General features: G+C 38.1%; 2 protein-coding genes across 2 annotated transcripts; one reads left to right on the top strand and one right to left on the bottom strand.

Annotated features, from left to right (window-relative positions):
- Nucleotides 1-5,131: 5,131 nt before the first annotated feature.
- Nucleotides 5,132-7,299, top strand: LOC137707832 (UDP-glycosyltransferase 71A16-like). The gene has a single exon (XM_068446756.2). It carries the CDS (start codon nucleotides 5,731-5,733, stop codon nucleotides 7,153-7,155), a length of 1,425 nt encoding a protein of 474 aa, XP_068302857.2. The 5' UTR covers nucleotides 5,132-5,730; the 3' UTR covers nucleotides 7,156-7,299.
- A 963-nt stretch (nucleotides 7,300-8,262) lies between these two features.
- Nucleotides 8,263-11,802, bottom strand: LOC137707746 (choline-phosphate cytidylyltransferase 2). The gene is made up of 8 exons (XM_068446660.2): nucleotides 11,363-11,802; nucleotides 10,717-10,830; nucleotides 10,461-10,556; nucleotides 10,118-10,160; nucleotides 9,876-10,031; nucleotides 9,646-9,726; nucleotides 8,835-8,933; nucleotides 8,263-8,716 (listed from the first exon to the last, which is right to left on the bottom strand). Exons 1-8 carry the CDS (start codon nucleotides 11,527-11,529, stop codon nucleotides 8,453-8,455), a joined length of 1,020 nt encoding a protein of 339 aa, XP_068302761.2. The 5' UTR covers nucleotides 11,530-11,802; the 3' UTR covers nucleotides 8,263-8,452.
- Between the last annotated feature and the right edge of the window lie 851 nt (nucleotides 11,803-12,653).

Raw genomic sequence — 12,653 nt, 5'->3', positions numbered from 1 at the left:
CACATTCACTCTTAAACAATCACCCACATATTCTCCCATTCCCCCTATAAAAACCCATGCATTCATACACAAAAATCACATCTCATTTTCATACACAAGACACCACAAACACATCCAATCTTCCCCTTTGCCGCAAATCCCCTTCCATTTCTACAATCTCTTCTTGGCTTCATTCCATTCCATACACTCTCCCATTCGCAGAAACCATTCAACCTTAGCCGCTCCACCTTCATTTACAACACACTTGGAGCACCCACACCGAAGGCAACTCTTAAGGGATTTCGACATCAGTTTTGCTTCAAGGGTTCTTTCTTCTTAATCCTATGTTCACTCATGTTATATATTTTTATGTCAAACCTTTTGTAAACATGAAGTGTAACTAATCTCTCTCTAGGGATTCGATGTAGCCTTGCAAGATTGCCATGCAGTTAATTCAGAATTCTCATTTAATCTATCTATTTCTTGTTTCATTCTCCGTTTTAATTGTGACTTAGTGTGTTGATTTTAATGCTTGATCATCATTTGAATTAACCACAGGTTGTTTAGCCAAGATTAAAGCACACATCATGCATAATCTTGGTGGATATGTGAATGAATGAAGGGAATGTTTTGCAAACATCCTGCCGAGTGTTCCATTTGGTTTTGTGAAAGTTTCTTGTGCACTATATATTCTTGATTAGGAACCAAAGTTGCACATCACAATTAGGCTCATGATTAGAGACATTTGATCAAATCGACACATCATATGGTTGATCATATCTAAGTGAAACAAACTCAAGAAATAGGTAGATGGATGAGTATAATCTGATTCAACAAGCATGGCCTTGGGTTAGCAATGGTAAAATCGAATCCCTAGCTTCATCTCCATTGGTACTATCTCATTTTATTAGCTGTTGATTCATTCATTTTGTGTTTACTTCATTTCCTTATGCTTTCAAGTTACAACAACAAATCTGCCTACATTGATTAGTTTTATTTCTCTAGTAAAGAGTTCTTGCAAAACAAGTGATTATATAGGTCCAATTAGTCCCTGTGGATTCGACACCCTTACTTGTGCCATTATACTAAACATATTCTAGCATGAAGAAGGAAATCAACAATCAGTGACCCTCCGCGTTGGTGGGTAGCTAGGTGATGGTTGATGTCCACATGGGCAATGGGCTCATGTGACTGAGTATACCTAGCCTCATAGAGCATTCCGAAGAGCTTCTCATACTACACCTAGAGGATTTCATTCTTCATTGCTATCTTGTTGTTCTGAGCCTCCAACTCTTCGACTTTAGCTTGAAGAGCAAACTTTTTTCGTTCATTCCTCTGCTGCCTCACAATAGGCATAAGGGGATTGTCATTCTGTGTGTTGTGGCTTCCTTTGCTCCCCATGTTGGAGAGGGGTGCCTGGTCAAATGAGAGTGTACAAACGATGGAAAATAGCTTGACAAAGCTTAAGAAAGTAGGAATAAGTGTGTCTTCCCACAAACGGCGCCAAATGTTGATGCACAAAATCAGTGAAGACTTTGGAACAACGTAAAGTGTCAAGTTTGTGACCTTCGCTCGGTTGATCCGATCACTTAGTGATGATAATGTGTAAAAAGGTAGAGATAGGGAAGCAAACACAAGATGTACGTGGTTCGTCCTAAGTCTGGCTACGGCCACGGAGTAGAGGAGTTCTTATTAATAGTGAAGGGTTTACACAAATACATAAGCTTAAGCATAATTATCATTAGTGGGTTCTAATGACTAATTTAAGTACAATAATGACATTACGGATTAATTGTAGGAGAATGCTCTCCTTTTATAGTTGAGGAGAGTTTTTAGCTTTTGTCTGCGGTCGATGTGGGACTCTATGAGCTTTATTCTGACGTTGGCATGTGTCACACTGTGATTGGCCTCTTGGTTGGAGGGAAACTCTAATGCTTTGGCAGGGGTGCCTCAACATGAACCCCTCAGTGGGTCCTTGAAGGTATGACGTTGATCGGTGCTCGGTAGTTTCAGGATTGGTCATGTATGGTACAAACACCAATATTGAGTATGGCAAAAATTTTCTGATGTTGGTATCACCCGTGAGTGTGACTAGAAATTATGAGGAAGAATTGTTGTAACAGCAGGGTATAGCCAGTGTTGGTAAATGGTTTACCAATGACTTTGATTATTATGTTAGTAGTTACCTAACCAATGGTAGATGTGGTTTGGTAATCTAGTATTTATTTTAGGCCATGAGGATTGTGGGTTGATGTGGATATTCATTCTGCCAATAAATGTGGATGGGAATCTGAGAATGGGGGTAAAAATCCTGATTACTATTCGTTAATTTGCTTATTTTTGGAGCCTGAATAAAATCATAGACTGAGATTATGATTTTATTCACCATTAAAGGAATGGTGGGAATACTTCTAATTCCTTTTCGTAACTCGATGGTTGAAATCTCGGGGATGAGATTTATTTTTACGGGGGGTGATTGTAATACCCTGAAAATTTAAATATATGAATTAGATATTCATAATTATGAATATGTGGAGAAAATCGAATTATGGTTATGAAAATTTAATTGAGGAATTTTAAATTTTGTTTTCGGAAATTATTATAATTTACGTATTTGTATTATTGAGATTTTATATTATTTCTTAAGAATTTATATTAATTTATTTGAATTTAGATTTTAATTAAACTAGTTACGAAGAGTGAAGTTTGGAAATTAATTAATTAAAATCCGTAGACCGTTCGAGGTCACCATTTATATTTTCGAATAGAGCTCAATCTCACAAGCGCGTAGGGGTAAACCGTTCGTGAAACGGAATTATAATGAAGAAGTTATTAACAATTAGAGTTGAGGACAAAAATAGTCATTTTGCCATTTATTTTAGAATGCTTCAGAAAATCTGGAGCAATAGGAGTGCCACGTGGGTGGCTGAGATGAAAGGGGAAGGAGAGAAATGAGAGAGGGGAGGGATTGGGACTGCGCAATCAGAAAACAAGGAAAACAGGGGAAATGAGGAAGAAGAAAGAGAGAGAACCGGATCCCCTATGACCCTCCGACCCAACCCGATCAGATTTTCTGATTCCAGCCACCGTTGACGACTAGACCGATGCCAAAATAATCCATACTTTGAACCTAGTCGTTCCCTCTATCCATTCCACCCCAAAATTTATGAATTTGGTTTGAATTTGGTGAAACCCACACCAGTGGGTGCAAGGGTCCTATATCTTCAATCCGCCATTTTTGAAATGGATTCCTTCGATCTCCGCCACCATTGAACTTCCCTTGAGCCCAAGAACAAAGCTCAAACCACCCTTGGCGGAGCACCGGAAGTGATGGATTGAAACAACCCATTTTTAGGGTTTTTCGGCTGTTCGAGGATGATTTGGGATGTTTCCCTGCCAAATTGGACTTGGCCACAAGTATGAAAATTTCTCCCCTCACTGAGATCTACTTGTTTGTAAAATTTGGTAATTTTTAGTGTTGGTTGGAATTTAGGGTTTTCGCTCACCAGAAACCGCCACCCACGACAGCTCGTGGCCAGTGGGCCGATGTTGCCATTTTGTACAAATTTGGTATCCATTGGAGGTGATTCAATCATTAGAACTAATGTTGGATATTTCGTTTATTTGGAATATAATTGGAAATGGATTAAGATTGAATGGTGAACTACGAAAGACTTGATCTTGTTCAAGGGTACGTAGGTTGTTTAACGGGAGTTAGATGTAGCCTTAAAACTAACTGAGATAAACCTTTATCGAAAATTTGAAAGAAGAAAAGGGATTGGGTGTTTAGTATAAATTTAACCTCTGTTTGGTCAAATAAATTTAGCTATAGGTTTTGTGAGAAATTAAGAATTTCTTAAATAATTTGAGATAAATTTTTGTTGGGAATTTGAATTGTGAAAAGAAATTTGGTGAATAAGATGAAGGTTCATCTTATGTTTTTGGTAAGTAAACTTTGGTTATAGATTTGGTGTGTGATTAATAAATGTACATAAAGAATTGTGTTTAATGGTAGTTAACTAAACCAGAGTTTAGTTTGGGCCTATCATCGATATTATTTTCCGAAATAATTATTTCGGGACGAGGCGTTATAGTAGGCGTTTAAGTTTTATGTTGTTAAATGTTTTTTTTTTAATGTTGTTTAAGTTTTATATTGTTAAATATTTTTGTTTTAATGTTATTTAAGTTTCATGTTGTTAAATGTTTTTTTTTTTAACGTTACTTAATGTTATGCTAGACCGGCCGGGGCTGGCTGGCTAACTGGTTTGGGCCAGCCGGTTGGCATGATTCTCCTTTTGTGGCCCAGTGTGCCCCACGAGCCATTTGGTCTAACCTTCGATTGAAGACAGTTTTCGTGTCATTTAAGACTATTTTCGGCTCTATGATCCTCTGGCCGGATCTGTTGAAGATGACCTAAATAGACATGTATTAACACTCTGAAATTATCACATGCATCATTTACGTTTTAAAATTGCATTCTTCAGATCTACATGCATGGTGTTTGTTGTAAACTTGTAATCCATGGATCCTATGCGAGAATATACGCTTCCTCATTTCTGACCTCATATATATATATATATATATATATATATTACACACACACACGCACACGCACGCATATATGTATGTATAGTTGTGTAGTTGTGTGGTAATCAAGGAACCACGAGGATATTCAGTTCTTGTGTGGTAATCAAGGAACCACGTGGTAATCAAGGAACCACGAGGATATTCAGTTCTTGTGTGGTCATCAAGGAACCACGAGGATATTCAGTTCACTGATATGAACTGCAATCCCTTCCACCAGCTGGCATACCTAACAAATATATGGTCACAGCTAATTCTCATAACTTTCTTCTTCTCTTCTTAAATTTTTTTTACCTTCTGAATAAGTTACAAGTCAGGTTATTCATTACTTTCGAACACAAAGAGACTAAGAAAAATTTTATTCTGTCCATGACCCCAGTCAGACTCACCACTTCTTTTCTTTTTAATTTCTATTAATTTTCAACTGGAAATCTCAACAGCACACAGCTGCATGTTCTAGCTAAGGAATTAATAACTAGCAAATGACAGCAAAGGCATGACATCATCCAACTCCATCTGAAAAATTCCACGAATTAAAACACCAGCGCCATACCACGGGCCATGCATGCACATGATAGATAGGACATAGAATAATACTTGATTATTCAAACGTTGAGGAGATATCTTCCTCAAATGCGTTGTTACAGATTCACACAATTTTGTACTTACGAATAGAATTTTTCATATTATATATCATTGTGTAAAGATCACATCTACAAACAATAAAAAAAGTGAGATCGTTGTGTTATTCAACTGTATAAAAAAAATCAGTCGAAATTAGTAAAAATATTACGAACTGTTTTATTCATTTATTGCAATTGATTGACTAAACAACTTTTGTTTTAATTTTTTTTTTTAGTAAAGATGATCTTTACATAATAATTTACATCATTAACTATTTCGATTATTATAACACGAAGTTTTGTGAATCGTCCACAAAACATTTTGAGGAGGAATTCCTCTTCATCTTTGAGTATTCAAGAATTATTCTATGATTTATATACCCCAATGTACTAGTATTAGAGAACTCGCTAATAGAAGTATAGGTCCCACTGTTATTTAAAATACTGTGCACTAAAATGCAGTCTACGTAGTACTATATACATCTAGATGATTTTCAGCTGAACTTTGCATTTCAATCAAGTACTTCTTCCACGCTAAATCGAAATGAAGAAGCCAGCAGTGCTAGTGTTCGTCCCAGGCTTAGGCATTGGCCACATCATATCAACGGTTGAGATCGCAAAGCAACTCGTCGCTCGAGATGATCAACTCTTCATCACAATCCTCATCATGAAGCTCCCCTTCGACAAACCCTTCACCAACACAGACTCTTCAATCTCACACCGCATCAACTTCATCAACCTCCCCGAAACCCTAGTCGACATACCACTCGTCTTCCCCTCTTTCGTCAACCCATTCATTGAGAGTCACAAAATCCACGTCAAAGAAGCTGTCACGAAACTACTCACTGATCAATCAGTTCAGTCCGAGTCCAAAAACCCTAGGGTTCTTGGCGGGTTCGTCATTGACATGTTCTGCACCTCTATGATTGACGTGGCAAACGAGTTTGGAGTTCCTTCTTTCCTCTTCTACACATCCAGCGCCGCCATGCTAGGGTTCTGGTTGCATCTCGCGTCGCTTCGCAACGAACACGACAAGGATATCTATGAATTGATTAACTCGAGTACAGAGTTGGTCATCCCGAGTTTTATCAACCCTGTACCCACTAAAGTGTTCCCTGGTGAACTTTCGGACAAGGAAGGCGTCGCCATCTTCCTCGACTTTGGAACTAGGTTTAGAGAAACCAAGGGTATTTTGGTGAACACGTTCTCGGAGCTGGAAGCCCATGCGATTCATTCCCTGTCGGACGGTAAGACCCCTCCCGTGTACCCTGTGGGGCCCCTGTTGAATCTGAAGAGTGATGACACTCGTGTGGCTCCGGATAAGGCTAGAGAAAAGTCTGATATCCTGGATTGGCTTGACGATCAGCCCCCGTTGTCGGTGTTGTTCCTGTGCTTCGGGAGCATGGGTAGCTTCTGTGAGGCCCAAGTGAAAGAGATAGCCCGCGCGCTGGAGCACAGCGGGCTTCGGTTCTTGTGGTCCCTACGCCAGCCCCCGCCCAAGGGGACCTTGACCTTGCCAAGCGACTATGCGGATCCCAAGGCAGTCTTGCCCGAAGGGTTCCTTGATCGGACAGCCACGACCGGGAAGGTCCTAGGATGGGCTCCGCAAGTGGCGATATTATCTCACCCGGCGGTCGGAGGTTTCGTGTCGCATTGCGGGTGGAATTCCGCTCTGGAGAGTATATGGCACGGCGTGCCGATTGCGACGTGGCCAATGTACGCAGAGCAACAATCGAATGCATTTGAGCTGTTGGAGTTGGGATTGGCAGTGGAGATTAAGATGGATTATAAGACGGAGAGTGAAGTAGTGGTGAGTGCAGAAGAAATAGAGAGAGGGATTAAGGAAGTGATGGAACTTGATAGTGATACAAGGAAGAGAGTGAAAGAGACGAGTGAAAAAGGTAAAAAAGCCTTGGAGTTTGGTGGTTCCTCTTACGCTTCATTGGGTCGTTTTATTGATCAAATTTAACTTTTTATTCAACAAAGTTCAAGATCATTTTATGACTGGTTGCAGTAACTATTTTTCATATTTTTCTTTCGTTGTAGCAAGTTTGGCATTGTTAGTATGGTGTTCAACGGGGAAAGATGAATAAAGTTTTCAAGTTTGGTTTTATATGTATAGAGGAATTTCATCTACGCTGCAACATTTGTCTTTGAATACTTATCAAAATGTCGAGAATGTTATGTCTGGTACATTGAAAATAAAAATGTCCCATTGGCAATTCGATTGTAGAATTGAACACATAATATACGGTATTTAACCGCTATAGTTTCACCTAAAAAATATAGGTGTTGCATAATTAGTACTTTCAATTTCAAAGGTCCTTGACCTTTACACCTGCCGCTGCCGCCCAATGTGTTTTGGGTTATGCTATTCACAGTCGAATTATTGCCGCCAATGTGCATTGGGTCATGAATTTATGTTAGGTAGCTTTGGTCCTTATTAACAAAGATTTTTCACGGAATGAACAAAATGATTATGGTGAACAAACTCGATGACCACTTCTTTCGATTTCAAATCTTAGGAACCAAAGTGAAGAGTTATGTCAATCTCAATGACCATTTTAGCTCAATAGCATTAAATACATTCCTATTATTTATTAATCAAATTTCATTGTCGTCTCCAAACGGGATAGGCTTAAGACAAACCAATAAAAATCTTTATGTTATATTTCAATTTCTTGGTTTGTCATGTTTTGTCTTGCTAGATTATCAATCCCATTTTATGGGATTGGCAGGGACAAGCTCTTTCGTGACTAATTAATCTTCTGTCTTTAAGGTGGAGAGAAGCCAAACCTAACTTGGACAAGGGTAGACGTTGATATCCATTTTTTCAATCAACATTCACCAAAACTAGTTATCCAATCCAATCCTAAACACCGAATGAGTTCTTCGGACTGAAAATGATACACTCACAGGGATAACCATAGTAAGCTAGTGTTTAATTATTAAGTGGTTTTAGTCTCATATCGATTACTAGATACATCGTAGCGCATGACCATTAACCAAACAAAACTGAACAAGCAAAAAGAACACAAAGTACAAGTTCAAGTTGGCCAAAATGGAAGCAGAAACGCAAAGGCAAATAGCACTATCATGTATAACTACGTCTCATGTAATGGAGTTCTAAGCACACTGGCGATGAACAAAAAAAACAGGCGAAATTACACTAAACATATTTTTCGGACCCCCTTCTCAACCACAGAATTCATATATCATCATCAAACGCAACCTTATACCATTGTACAGAACTCCATAACAACCTACTACTCTACTTTCACATTTTGTTCTTTCTCGTCCTTTTCTTTCTCCTCCTTTTCGTTCTCACTGTTCCCTTCTTTTCCATATACCTCTTGATAATATTCTTCATCGTCATATGATTCTTCATCGTCGTAGTACTCTTCGTCATCATCCTCGTCATAATATTCTTGTCCATCATCGCTGTCCACCTTACCATTTTCCAGCAGATATTTTTCTCCCGACTGCTGCCCTCGTAAGCTCTCTTGAATTCGATCTCTGATGGCTGTGCCCTGAAACAATCCCACACCGCAGGGTAAGGACACCAAAATGATTAAGACATGATTAAGACAGTCATACTTGTATAAATATCAGTCTATATGTAAGTGGTAATGCATATGTTGTCTTTACCATTTTATGGCAACCTTCTTCAAACATCTCAAGAAATCCAGCAACCCAGCGATCAGCATTTTCAACCCATTCATTACGATGCATAGCAACAGTTTGAATCTAGAATACCGAGTCAGAAATCCACCAGTAAGAAACATAAACAATCATTGGATCGTGTGAAATCAATTTACAATCTAGTAATTAGCAAACGGATGGTTATGGCTTAATGCAAGAACCAAAGTAATTTCTCTCATATCAGGAGGGAGGAATCTGTTACTTCAAGACAAAAAACTTTTGTTCTCGTAAATGTATGCGTGTATGTGGGTGCATGCATAAAGATTGAACATCATAAGACTTATTAATTATACTTCATCAAATCAAGCTCCCAAACAAATGTTTGCAGTAGCTAGCAAGTTTGTTCTAACAATTCTACTACCTAATTAATAAACTTTAGTCCAGTCAATTTGACAATATTGCTTCATTCGTTAAGTAAAACGCTTTGACATTGTTTTTTATTTGGTGAGATGGCTATCTTTCCCAATAATGGGTGATGGCTTGTGGGTACCTTGTGCATTACATCATGCTATGCATATAGAAGCAGGGTTTAACATGTCTAAAAACTCAAGACATGCTGTGTAAGCAGGCGCAACACAAATAATATGGAACTGGAAGCTAAGAACATTATCAGTAAATCGGTTCCCTCTTAATGCAAATTTCTGAACTTTTGCAATCAGTAGATTATGATAAGGCGGCCAATTAGGTCCATGCAAATTCTCCCATTACATCCTGCAATTACAGCACAACAATATATAGTAAAAAGAGAATGACATACCTTCTCTCCTACTTTCTCTTGATGTTCCTTCACTTTCTCTTGAAACTTCTTCAATCTCATGTTCACCCTTAATCGCTTTTCCTATTTATACCAAACAAAATCAGAAAGATGAGTTTTTTCGCCATGGAAAGCTTACCGTCTCAACAGCTAGGTCAATTTGGGACGAGAACCCACAAAGCCATATTACATAGTAGGAAAACTGAATAAATAAAAAACAAAAAGAATCTTGCCTTCACAAAACTAACACCAAGCTCTTTTCTTGTATATCCACGATCCAAGTTACGCAGCACATACTGGTTATAATCTTTTACAATCCTCATTATAATGTCCGAAGTTGAAATCCCATCAGTTCTCTTTGTTTCCTTAAACCTCCCCACGGCTTTGACCTATAAGAAAAGAACAGCTTAACAAATTATATGTTAAAGATAAAAGGAAAATAGAAACAAAAGAAAAGCACTTGTCTCGAGCTTACAAATTCGTACACGTCTTGCCCAGCTCCACTTGTATCAGCATAACTGTACAAAAAATGCAAAGTACAAAAGAATACATAACCAATGTCACTATTAAATTTACAATAGGAAAAAATGTAACAAATATGCACTTACTTTTTAAATTTATTAATATCTAAGATATACCAGGTATTTCAAAAGAACGGAATGCTGAGAGAAATATACTGGAGAAAACGAAAAGAAAAAAAAAAAAAAAAGCATACAAACAAAACTGAAGAATTTCATAAATGTTCCAAAAGTAAATAAAGTCACCAAACAGCATAACAGTAAAGCTCAAAGGTGAGAACTTGGATAAAGTATCCTTACGGTAGAGAGTCATGGGCTACAAAGTCAATCTCATGCTTGTCAAGAAATTCTTGATTGATCACCCAAGGTGCATCAGGAATGACTTCATCTACCCACCTGCAAAGAAAACACATATTTCATGCCCTTGATCACATAACTCTCATAAATTCCATCGTGAAAATGTGTCATTAATACACATTACACACATGCAAAACCAAGATTGTAAGGAAGAATTACAAGGTGGAGAGGGAGAAGAAGTAAGAGAGGGCACTCATACTTGCAATGGCGAAGAGATTCATAACGTTCAGACTCTGTCATAACAGTTTTCCCTTTAAACTTGTGAGTTGTTTCATCATTACAACAACCGACGAGCAGATAGGTGTTAGGGAACCTGAAATGGCAATTCGAATTCATAAGAAAAATGTGCAAAAGCTGACCACATATCCATTTCACAAGTTAACAGCAACAAAGATATCAAATTACAGAAAAAGTAACATGAAAACAATCAAATAAAAAGCTAAGCCCCTCAATTTTTAACCTAGGAAACATCTTTGTAACTATTCACATACTTCAAGATTGCAATTCCATAAGCTTTTATCTCATAGGAATCCAATAGGCTTAAGCAAAACGATGTATACGACAAAGAAAAGGATTAACCAATCAACATATTCAATCAATAGACAAACAGAAATCATCGAAGAAGAATATTTCACACCATAAGCAAAAGATCACCCCAAAATAAAAGATACCCAGGTAATAAATAACACAAAAGCTACGAATTTTATGAAACAAACGAAATACTGGTCGGAAATAGGAGCAACCCAGATTTCAAAAACGAAGAAAAACACAGAACCAAAGCAGCAAATGGCAATTGTAAACAGAGAGAGATAGAGAGAGGTAGAGGGGTAGAGAGAGAGACTGACGATTTCTTGGCCTGCTCGAGCGAGCGAGCGTGGCCGAAGTGGAAGAGATCGTAGATCCCATCGGCGTAGACACGAACAAGGCGGTCCGGCTGATCGGCGGTGTTCGAATTCGAATTGGCACTGCCGTTGCTAGTGCCGTTAGTATCTTTGGGCTCGACCTCTGCCATCCGAATCCAACAAGAAACTGGAGTTTGGCCTTCTTGTTTACCAATATGCCACCTCCGCCACCCACCACCACAACCTTTGCTGCTTCTCTCTCGCCGCTTTCGTTCTCTCTCTCTATATTTGTTGTGTCCCCTGCTAAAGTGTACAACCTCAGAATACGCGGTAATTCCGCGTGCCCTTTCCTATTTGGTTTTATTTCCATTTTTTTCTTGTTCTGTTTTCTCGTAGCGGCACGGCAAATGTCACAAAGGTCGGTATGTGCCTTGATCCATGATGTAAAAAGGGTAAAATTTACTATGTATATGCATTCCATATGAAGTTAGGAAGAGGATCCATGATCTTATGTGATCATATAAAACTTTACTATTATTCGGTATGTAGTTCCTTTAGGAGATGATTTGGTATAAAGTTGAATTGTATAGCATCTTTCAAAAATGGATACATGTTTATTACATGATTGAAGCATATTACGTACGGTTAAGGCTGGAAAAAGTTAACAACGTTATAACAGTTATTTAGAGGCGGAGCTGAGAATTGAAGTAAGAAAAACACTGATTAAAATTCAAGATCTTTGTGTCACAAATTAGACAAATGTTTCAGAAAGCTCTCATTTTGTCTATTTTTACCCTTACTTACTAACCAAGGATGTAAAACTTGGGCTGAAAAAAGAAATCGAAAATTCTGAAATCGACTCAAATTATCTCGAATTTTTTATTGGTTCGATTTTAAATTTTGTATAGGAAGTGAATTTTTGTTTCAACCTAAACCGGACTGATATTAATTACCTAAAAAAATAAGACTGGAAAGACTCAACCATATAAGATCTCCCTTAGGAGATCAAAGTTCCTAACCACTAAGCCAAATTTTAACATGTGATATTAAAATGCAACTAATATAATTATATGTTATCTAATAACTATTAATTATTCAATTTAACATCCCCTCAGAACCCCATCTGCCATCATTTTGACTCTCCCTCGTCGACTTCACTTCAGTTGCACCACAATGGCCATTCATTTCGTCTCCCTCTCTCTGTCATTCCACCATGACAACTATCAATGTCACCAATATTTTTCCTCTCATCCCATATCTCACCACGTTCACCACAAATCAGATGCCACCGCTA

The sequence above is a fragment of the Pyrus communis genome, chromosome 17 (genome assembly GCF_041283825.1).
Source record: "Pyrus communis isolate YQ-2024b chromosome 17, ASM4128382v1, whole genome shotgun sequence".
NCBI lineage: Eukaryota > Viridiplantae > Streptophyta > Magnoliopsida > Rosales > Rosaceae > Pyrus > Pyrus communis.
Note: the sequence above shows the minus strand (reverse complement) of the source record. Positions and strands in the feature narration are given on the sequence as shown.

What these genes read in the sequence shown, in the direction of transcription:
- LOC137707832 (XM_068446756.2), top strand. Translation starts at nt 5,731, where the DNA reads ATGAAGAAGCCAGCAGTGCTAGTGTTCGTCCCAGGCTTAGGCATTGGC.
- LOC137707746 (XM_068446660.2), bottom strand. Translation starts at nt 11,529, where the DNA reads ATGGCAGAGGTCGAGCCCAAAGATACTAACGGCACTAGCAACGGCAGT. An exon ending in CTCGAGCAGGCCAAGAAATC is followed by an intron (nt 10,831 to 11,362) that starts GTCAGTCTCTCT and finishes TTGCCATTTCAG; the next exon opens with GTTCCCTAACACCTATCTGC. An exon ending in GTAGCCCATGACTCTCTACC is followed by an intron (nt 10,161 to 10,460) that starts GTAAGGATACTT and finishes TTTTTTGTACAG; the next exon opens with TTATGCTGATACAAGTGGAG.